Consider the following 9,690-nt stretch of genomic DNA (forward strand, 5'->3'; position numbering starts at 1 on the left):
ACCTTTTTGCCAATCCTCTCTGAAGGTAAAGGGATTTTAAGTTGGCCCTCGCATCTTTTGATTTTTCTGAAAGTGAAAGTTTCAGCACAGAATTTGGACACCCCTGCCTTCTTGTTTGTAGAGTTTATAGTGATTATATCAAATTTAATTCAGAGTATTATATTATATCCACAGGTAAGTTACTAGAATAATAATTCAGATACTCCAAGTCAATGTAAATTATTCTAGTACTGACTTCTATTAATAGTTGTCTTTGATTTTGGGATAAAACGCAAAAATAGTCAGCAATGATTATTCAATAAGAAATCTGAAAATCTCATTTTATTGTAGCAAAGTGAGTAAAACACTGCATTTCATGTTACCAGTCCGATATCCAATAGTTGAGTTACATGTTCAAAAGCATGCTCACATGACGCCTTGTCACACGGTACCCAGTGGGTATGATGTCATGATACAAAAACACAAAGCTGTTCGAGCAACAAGATACATTTAATTAGATAATTGTGTTGTCTTCAGAATACTGGTTCAAAAGTATTCTTACAGTACAGGTGGTGGAGAGAAGAAAAAAATGGAACATGATTCTCTTTGAGCAGAGATAAAGCTGTAATTTCATCCAAAAGGAGACATTAGAATACACATTTAAGACTGGCTTGCAATGAGCAGGAGTTGGCAAGCAACATTGGCAGTGTGATGGACTTCACTCATGAAATGGATGAAAAAAACCCAATGTGATGACACACTCAAAAAACACTGTTGACTGTGGGAGGTGTCACTTATAATACAAAAAGTACGTGCTGACATGAGCTCTTGGAGGCCAAATGGATGAATAACATTCAAAAAGCTGCATAAAAGTTTGAGCTTCTGCAGTTGAACAATCCAAATTTGACACATTCAAAGCAGCTAAAAGCTCATGAAACCTTGGAAATGTAGAAAGATGACACTTGAGTATTCCCCACTGGCTTTGCGTCATCATGGGAAGGCACAGGTAACATATATCATCTTTTGTAAAATGAACATTAACTGTGCAGTTCATGTTCAAATTGAGCAACTCACATGCACAAAGTTCACACAGCATTCCTCAGATCACTTTTGAGGTAAAGAATATAAATGCCGCTTTAAGATATTTAAAAAAAAAATGTCACAACACTAAAATAAGAGCATGCATTTCCACAAAATTAAAAATATATAATCCCTTTTCAACCTTTTTTTAATGAAAATAAAATACATTGTTTCAATTGCAACCCAGTGAATGTCTCTATGCCTTTATATTATATGCCAACAATTTCTCTGGTTAAAAAAATAAGTGCGAATTTTTTAAATAACAGAATCCGTACAGCTAAAGCTCAAAACCTGTAAACATCAGTAGATTGCAGGTGCTTCAGAAGATGTTGACCCAGGTGAACATCTTTAGCTTGCCATAGGAACCTTTACAGCATTGAATTGGCTGTAAATAGACGTTGAAGTGCTTGTACGAGTCAGTACCTGAATAGTAGTACCGCTGAGTTCAGAAAAAACTGGAAACGTTTTACTTTGCAGGTCTACAATGCCTTGTTTTGTTTGGTGGATTACATAAAATACATTTTCCATGGGAAAAGTGTTTGGTTGAGTGTAAGAAAAAAGTAAAACTAGCATTAAACCAAATGTACTACTAGCCGGAGATTGTCAACCTGTAAAATAAAAATGCAGTTTCCAATAATTTCCATATGTATTTACACAACATTCAGTTTCAAGTTTTAAAATGAGAGTTATAAAGCTATAAAGATAGAAAGATTTGATTTTTAAAAAAAGATGCTATAAATAGACACATTGTGCTCTCTGAGATACTGGAGGCACCTGATGCAGAGAACCAATCAACGCACAGAAAAACAGGCGGCTCTGGAAAACAAATCTCAATCATTGGATTCTATTTCACGCAAAACATTCAGGAGCGTCGCCGGTTTGCTCGTGATTTGGTCAAATACCCGCCGTCGGCTCTCTGATTGCATTGTCATTCCAATGAGGTTGTTCACAGGAGACCTTCTTGAAATCCTTGTTTCAGACTCCACCCCCACTGCGGTCCACTGTCACAGGCCCCCTCATATCCAGCGTTTCCTCAGCTGACTTCATTAAGATGGCCAGGCGACTATCGGACACTTGGCCCTTCTTGACGGCGCTCATCAACTGAGTGTCAGATGATAGAAAATAAAAGAAACATGAATGTACTGTACTACATAGATGGGTCGACAGACAGAAATCTGGTGTATGCATGGTGGATGAGTGGTTTAACCACCTTCACATGCGCCACTAAACTCAACACCGGCTACCTTTGTTGTTTTTCTGGCGCGTTAACATTGAACTGGATAATATTTTAATTGCTGGGGCTTTAATAAAACAAAATTGATATGACGTGGTTAGAACGTCTGCCTCATAGTTCTGAGATCAAGGTTTCAATCCCTAATTGGTTCTGACCTTCCTGTATTCTCCCCTTGCCTGCGTATTTTTTCTCCAGGTACTCCGGTTTTCTCCCACATCCCAACAAAATGCATGGTAGGCTGGTTGAACAGTCTAAAAGGTAAGAGTGTGAGTATGAATGGTTATCCTTTGTCTCCTTGCAATTGGCTGGTTACCACTTCAGGGTATCTCCTGCCGAGTGCCCATAGTTGGTGTCCAATCAATGTTTTTTTAAATGTGGGAGGAAACCGGAGTACACGGAGGGAACACACACAGGTCAGGGGAGAACAAGCAAACTCGACATAGGTAGACCGATCTGGAGCTGAACCCAGGATCCCAGAGCTGTGAGGCCGATACACTAACCACTCGCCCCACCAGGCCGCCACTCCATCACACTCATTCCAGAATTATTTTCCGTCCACCAGTTCTTTGCATACCTTTTTGTAGCCTCTCATTCAGCCACCAACAGGATGGGCTCATGAGCAAAAACAAACATTGAGATTCAGAGACATTTATTTTTTTACAAATCTACCTCTGCCTCTCTCAAAAAAGGGAAAATCTTTCTACAAAAATCCTGCTTAACCCGAAAAAATTGACCATATTCTATGTGCTTATGAGTAGTTTATACTAATGAAGTTAAAAGCACACACTGTCACCATGTGACCTTATGACTTTTTTTCTCAACTTGTCACCAAAGTGAGAAAGGAGCTCAGCCCTCATTATACCTGTCGTACATTATCCACCCTAATTGGTTTCATCTAGTTGAGTCGAGTTCACAACTGTTGTGTACAGCAGGACTCAGGTAGACAACCTGTTTTTTTTCTTTGTGCTCCAATTGGATCCAAAGTAAAATGACAACCATCACAAGTACAGTAACCAGCCATTTCCTACCTTTAGGAATTCATCTATTTCAATCTGTCCATTCTTGTTAACATCCACCTCATTAAGAATATCATGGAGGGAATTCTCATCAATTTGGACATTGATACTCTGTTGGAAGAGGGACATTGGTTGGACTTAATAACAGTGCAAAAGAAAAATTTGGATAAAGAAACTCACATCTAGAACTTGCTGGAGATCAACTGTTGTGATGAATCCTTTGCGATCTTTGTCAAACATTTGAAAGCGCTTCTTGTACCTGCCAGCCACATTAAAGTTAGATTAGATTAAATTCTATTCATGCCTTCATCATTCTTATGCCAAAGCCAAAGTCAATTTATTCTTCTACTTCTCGTACCTTGCTACTTCCTGGTTGTCCAGAGTCATTTCAGATGTCTTGATCAACTGCTCGGAGCGAGATCGGTAACCCATCTCGGTATACAGGAACTTCTTTGCGGCTTCTAACTCGGCCTGTGTTGTGAAATATGCCACATTGAAAGTACCACGTTTCCATGTTTTATTTTCTCTGCCAATACTCTCTCAATTCAGAAATCTTTTGAAGAGGTTGTTGTCTACTTTCCGATTATGTTGTAATAAAAAAATCATTGTTTTTAGGATAAACTATTTTCCAGAGCTTTTTAGTACCGTTTTTCGTTCCTGGCTCCAGCCTAATTCTTTGGCCATGATCTGTACAATGCGTGGGAGGGCTTCGTCAGCAGCCTGAACGTTCAAGAAGCCTAATCTCGTTCGCCGGGCTATGATGTCAATGGCGGTGCAAGCGTATTCCTTTATGGCGTATAACACCTGCAAGAGATGGCGTGTTCATGTCAGTATTTCCCAAGGGGGAGTGGTCATATTGTAGAGATATATAGCCTACTACTTCACCTCGGCCTCAATATATGGAAACTCTGACACCAGCCTTTTTCCCACGATTGGCCATCTTTGCCCTGTGACATGCGCCATCTTGGCCACGTCGTATGCCTTCCCTCCATACGTAGAGGCCAAATGTTGCGCCACCTGAACACACATGAAATACCTAGTTTATTAATTCAGTTGACCTGGTCTTGACTGCTCACATTGGCTAATAAGAATGATGGATTTTATTGGCGCCATGTTGTCGAGTTGTCACGTTGACAGAATACACAAAAGCTTTTTGCTATTCAGATCGTTTCTTTTCCCATCATGCAAAAGGGCAAACACTGTCCAAATATCAGCAGTGACCTTTTAGGAATATTCGGTACCGTCTGCGAGCGACTTTAATAAGGAGTAAGTAGACTGCAGAAACACTTCCAACTGAAAGAAAGGTCTGTTTAATTTAATGGGGACACTGTGGTTAAAAGTTGCATGCAGCTGATGGTGGACTAATGAATTGTTTTTAATGAGTCAAGTCTTCTGTCGACACTAAAACGTGGAAGGAGACAATGTATCAGAACACAACAGCTTCTACCTTCTAAACCGACATGCTGGTGTAGTAGTTTATAGCTTTGGTTTTCCTCTTTCTACGAAATAGAAGAAATTGAAACAAACAGAAAATCTTAGCGCTTTCAGATTAAGAATTTATAATCAATAAGCATGACCCACTTCTTGCTCCAAGCCATAGTCTTGCACCAGTCGGATGTAAAGTGTCGGCGTCCAGCCCTTGGAACCCTCCAACATTAGACCCACAGTTTTGCATTCCTCAGCTGGGAGGTTATGTCTTTTAATGGCGGCATCCAATGTCTCTTCAGCCATAGATCTATAAGTAGTCCACTTTCCCCCTGCAAACACAAGAGGTAGTGTAGTAATGGAAGACAAATACATTTCTCAGCACGGTCACACAGAAAGACGGACTGACCTGCAATGGTGACCAATCCGCTGTCACTGATGCTGACAATGTGATTACGGCAGATTGACTGAGTGTCTTTGGAGTTTGGGTCCGTCACCAGGGGACGGATTCCGCTCCAAGCTGCCAACACGTCACCTCGTCTTACTGCGGGATAAAGTTTATCATTTAAATTGTCTCACATCGTCAGGCCAGTGACCGAGCCGATACCTTCTACATCGATGAAGTTGATGTCGTCCTCTCCGGGCATGGGGTGGGCTGTTACGTTGGTGGGAGTGTCTGTAGTTCCGGCAATGGTCATCTTCTCCCAAGGCAGGAAGAAGATGACTCGCCCATCACTAGTAGCGGGATCTAGCAGGCCCATGTTGTCAGGGCTGTGTACCCCCACAAAGAAATGTATTTAAAACTCTCTACATCCTGCTCTACAATCTCATTCAATTTCACCATCGCAAACAACAGCTTAAATTGTCTGCTTAGTATTCATTTCTAAAACATATCCTTAAAGAATGTGACTTTTGGATTTTGCCATGATACAAATGTCCAAGCTTAGAATACTTATACTGTATTGACAAAAAATGTCTTTTGAAATAATTGGAGGTTAGTGTGAATTATTGCACAGGTGACATGACTCACCTGTAGTAGCCAGGGATGACAATGTGAACGCCGGCACTGGGCTGGCAGATGTTTTGATTTTCCTGGTTATCCATCTTCCTCACCGAGTCCGTGAAAGGTCCAGTGGCATTGATCACACATTTGGCATTGACATCGAATTCCTCTCCTTTCAAAGGTAAATTGTTGATTGTCGTCATGTGATCACCAGTGGGGGGGTTCTCTTTACACGTGGCAATCTTTTCCCACCTGTGAGCACGTCTCGGCAGTGCGCCCCGCAAACATTTTCAATTCCAGTCTGTGGGTCCTTTTTCTTCAACAGGTGAATCACTTCAGTGTAGTTGGCCATGGCGGCACCGTAGCGAGCAGCAGTGAGGCCGATGGCCAAGTTCATACGGGCATCGTTGTGCTGTCCTGTATGGAAACAGGAAGTTTAAAAAGGAGATTTGCATTTCACCTTGAACAAGAATAAACAAAACACATGGTGGTGACAAGAATTGAATTTTGACTCTATAACTAAGTAAAATGAAATAAAATGGCAAATGCCAATGGGCTGTCTACTGAGAATAAGACAGGAAGAGACATTTGTTGCTTAGAGAGCCTTCCCAATTGCAGAGCTCCTCAACAGCTCCACACCAACCGAGAGAAGGTCAGAATCGGAAATGCCACAAGCGTGATTGTACCAGATGGCATCAATAAAGAGAGGAAAAAAAGAGGCATCACGTGCAAAACACCCCCCACTACTATTGCCTTTCAGGAGCAGATGCGGGTGGAATGTGCAATAAAAAATCTCTGCACGTTGTTCTGAGGAAATTCTCAGAATGCAGCTAACTACCCATACACCCATTCCCTGTGAGAAGCTGTGACAGGAATTCCACGATCACTTTGGGCAATCACATGGCTTGGGATATTGTTTTCAGTGGTTTGGGAGGGATAAAATCCAAATGCATACTACATGCCCCTTGTCCTGCAATTGGACTAGCTTCATTCAAACTCAATCAGATAACAAACAATTGCATCCTTTCAAACCTGCAAACTGTTTAGAAAGGACCAGAAGCAACATGATACTTTGGACAATTTCAATAGATTTTGTTTCAACGGTAACTTTTAGTCTTTGTTTTGGTTAATGTAAAAGATTTCTTGGAATCATCTATTTAAGAGTCTGTATATATACAGTAAATGACATGAAAAATTAACCAGAAAATTTGGACTCTTACCATCATAATAGACAATGGCTCCCACCAGCTTGTCCTTTTTCAACATGGGAAAGAGCTCCAGCGCTTTGCTCTTACTGAGGACATAACTGGTCTTTAAACACTGAATCCCAGCTACAAGGTCGTACATCTTGATGCCTGCCCAATAATATGGAAGCTGCCACCATCTTAGACAGATTAAAAAACAAAACAAAATACAATGGTGAAACTACTACATACAATGGTACATTTACTTATGAATGTCTCCACAAATGAAATATTCAATCAATCCAATTCATTCTGCTCGCTGTGCTTACATCGTAAACCGACTGGTAAAAAAGCTAAATTATGAAATCATGAAAACTGAAAAAATATGCAAATATCAGACTCATTTTTGTTTTTTTAGACAATGTTTAGATTTTTTAATGTTTTTACCCCAAACACTGCTTGTTTTAGGCTGGCACAAGGATTTTCATGGTCATATAAACAAACCCATGTCAAAAATACCAGTTGACCAGTTGACATTCACATCTAATCTCCCCTAGGTGACTACGTACTTGTAAACAGGAAGCATGATGGGGAGTGGTGCTGACAGGTGAGGAGCAATCTCTAGAAGGTTGGCTCGCTCATGGAGGGCCTCTTTCACCATCATGTACTGTCTCAGCAAAGGAACAATCAAGAAAAATACTATGCAGAACAAAACAAGGAGTTTCAATAAGGTGAGTTTGAAACCTGCTCATAGTCTAGTTTCATGATGGCCTTCTGGAGGTAGCGCACCCCACCGTGGATGAGTTTAGTGCTTCGACTGCTTGTCCCTGAAGAGAAGTCGTTCCTCTCGACAAGAGCAGTGTTAAGGTCTGCAAAAGAGGGGTTGGAATACTCAAAAAAAAAAAACATTCAAAAATAGCTCTGGATGAGCTAAGGGGTCTCACTGCGTGTGACGGCGTCTAAGGCACATCCGACACCAGTGGCTCCACCGCCAATGACCAGAACGTCAAAGTCTTTGCTTTTCAGTGAGGCAAGCTGTGCCTGCCTCGATGGAAGCCCATCTGCAAAGGGAGCCCTCAGTTTTGCTTCTGCTGCCACGTAAGTTAACCGGACCTGAACGTGATGCAGACAGGCAGACAATTAGAAAAATAAATTATCCCATGGACTCTTGTTTTGATGTCGTTCTGTTGGATATGCCTAGTCTTTTAGCAACACTCATCTTAAAATGAAATAAACATTGGGCACACACCCAATGCAAAATGCATTTTTTTTAGCATTCTAGTGACTTCATGCTTATTGTTAGCATTAATAAGGTAGAGATGATAAAGGAGATCATGCTCAAAGCTATTTCTTTGTATCCAAGATAGAAGAGCTGTGTAGGGTGCGCCCCTATTGGGACGTGAGGACATTATATGGACCTGCATGGCCTAATGTACGAGTTTTGCAAGTTCTGAACTGTCCCAGAGTTGAATTTTAGCTGTGTTGCATGCCAAATTAGAGTTTGAGTTAGACGGCAAGACTTACACGCAAAGCACACACAATGTACAGCGCAGTGAAAACATGTTCTGACTTGACCAAAACCTATCATTATGTGCTTCATTGTATAGGGTTTCGTATGCCCTCTTTTATTACTTTTTTCATTAAAAGCTATTTTGGCTAGTTGATGGAATTTAGTTACTCTAATTGAGGATGTTGACTGTCTAAAATTGATATGAATAAAATTTAATTGCAAGTTTGATTATACGTCAAGGTGTCACATTACTTTCTGATCATTATGCTTTTAGTGTTTTCTCTATTTCTCATGGAATTAGATCTAACTTCAGTAAAAAACTAATTAATGGCAGGATTACCATCCAGTGTTTTTACAAGAAAATATCATATCTAATAAATAGAACAACTAAATTCCATTCATTCGGTAGTAATGATGTTTTTTTTTTTTAATTCGGTCTGACCTGGAGTTAAATTTTTATTCAACTTACACAACTCATTTGTACTTATATTTATGAAGTGAGAACCATCAGACATTTGTATAATCGTGTTATATTCAGTAAATGGAACCACAACACTATTAATTCTGTGTGTATCTAGGCTTAAGGAGGACTTGTTCAGATATTTAAGTTGCTACTGTGTGCTTGTGATGTCTCATTCTTTTCAAGTAAAGTGCTGCTAAAAGTCAAGGCTTTCTTCTTGATGTAATTAGCTTCCAAGTGAGAACGTGCACTGGGGGAATTTAGGGGGAAGGGGGTACAACCTGCTGCAGCATGCTACTTATCTTTGCAAAACCAACAACACAAATCATTGTATTCATTCATGTCTTGCATTTGATTAGCAAATAATTTTAAGTCATAATCACAACATCAATTCCCCCGCTGACACCAAGATGTGCCATTTCACCTCTAATGAAATATTTATTCTTGGTGTTTTTTTTTTCTTTCTCTCTCTCTCTTAATGATTTCATCAAGCAGCTAGAAAGTGCATGCAGCATTTGACTTGCAAATGTGAGCCAGCTTTTGCAATTTGCTACTAAAATCATTGTCTTCTGTGATGATGCAGACGGACAAATGCCGCCACAGAGTTAAATGCTGGGGATTAGAATTACTGGGATTAGAGGCATGCATGATTACAAACTATTGTGAAAATGATTACGGTATATTTCATCAACATTGGCTTCTTTCTTACCAATCCATTCTTGGTTGGCTGGGTCACGCCAGGGAAGAGAAGACATTAATGACACGGGACAAAAACAAAGTTCAAATTAGCAGGCACAGT

At 40.2% G+C, this 9,690-nt stretch overlaps 1 protein-coding gene across 2 annotated transcripts in view; it reads right to left on the reverse strand.

Moving 5' to 3' along the window:
- Positions 1 to 291: 291 nt before the first annotated feature.
- gpd2 (glycerol-3-phosphate dehydrogenase 2 (mitochondrial)) overlaps positions 292 to 9,690 on the reverse strand; it is a 13,667-nt gene continuing 4,268 nt past the window's right edge. The window contains exons 3-18 of one of the 2 annotated variants that reach the window (XM_077726391.1): positions 9,601 to 9,618; positions 7,866 to 8,034; positions 7,666 to 7,790; positions 7,491 to 7,588; positions 6,958 to 7,121; positions 5,990 to 6,154; positions 5,765 to 5,909; positions 5,342 to 5,505; positions 5,144 to 5,278; positions 4,891 to 5,066; positions 4,195 to 4,326; positions 3,955 to 4,113; positions 3,668 to 3,780; positions 3,490 to 3,568; positions 3,322 to 3,420; positions 292 to 2,160 (exon numbers count right to left, since the gene is read on the reverse strand). In XM_077726391.1, coding sequence (XP_077582517.1) covers positions 2,035 to 2,160; positions 3,322 to 3,420; positions 3,490 to 3,568; positions 3,668 to 3,780; positions 3,955 to 4,113; positions 4,195 to 4,326; positions 4,891 to 5,066; positions 5,144 to 5,278; positions 5,342 to 5,505; positions 5,765 to 5,909; positions 5,990 to 6,154; positions 6,958 to 7,121; positions 7,491 to 7,588; positions 7,666 to 7,790; positions 7,866 to 8,034; positions 9,601 to 9,618 — 2,067 coding nt within the window. In that variant the 3' untranslated portion in view covers positions 292 to 2,034. The remainder of the gene's footprint in view (positions 2,161 to 3,321; positions 3,421 to 3,489; positions 3,569 to 3,667; positions 3,781 to 3,954; positions 4,114 to 4,194; positions 4,327 to 4,890; positions 5,067 to 5,143; positions 5,279 to 5,341; positions 5,506 to 5,764; positions 5,910 to 5,989; positions 6,155 to 6,957; positions 7,122 to 7,490; positions 7,589 to 7,665; positions 7,791 to 7,865; positions 8,035 to 9,600; positions 9,619 to 9,690) is intronic. The other variant, XM_077726399.1, reaches the window with a different exon arrangement.

The sequence above is a fragment of the Stigmatopora nigra genome, chromosome 1 (assembly GCF_051989575.1).
Source record: "Stigmatopora nigra isolate UIUO_SnigA chromosome 1, RoL_Snig_1.1, whole genome shotgun sequence".
Lineage (NCBI taxonomy): Eukaryota > Metazoa > Chordata > Actinopteri > Syngnathiformes > Syngnathidae > Stigmatopora > Stigmatopora nigra.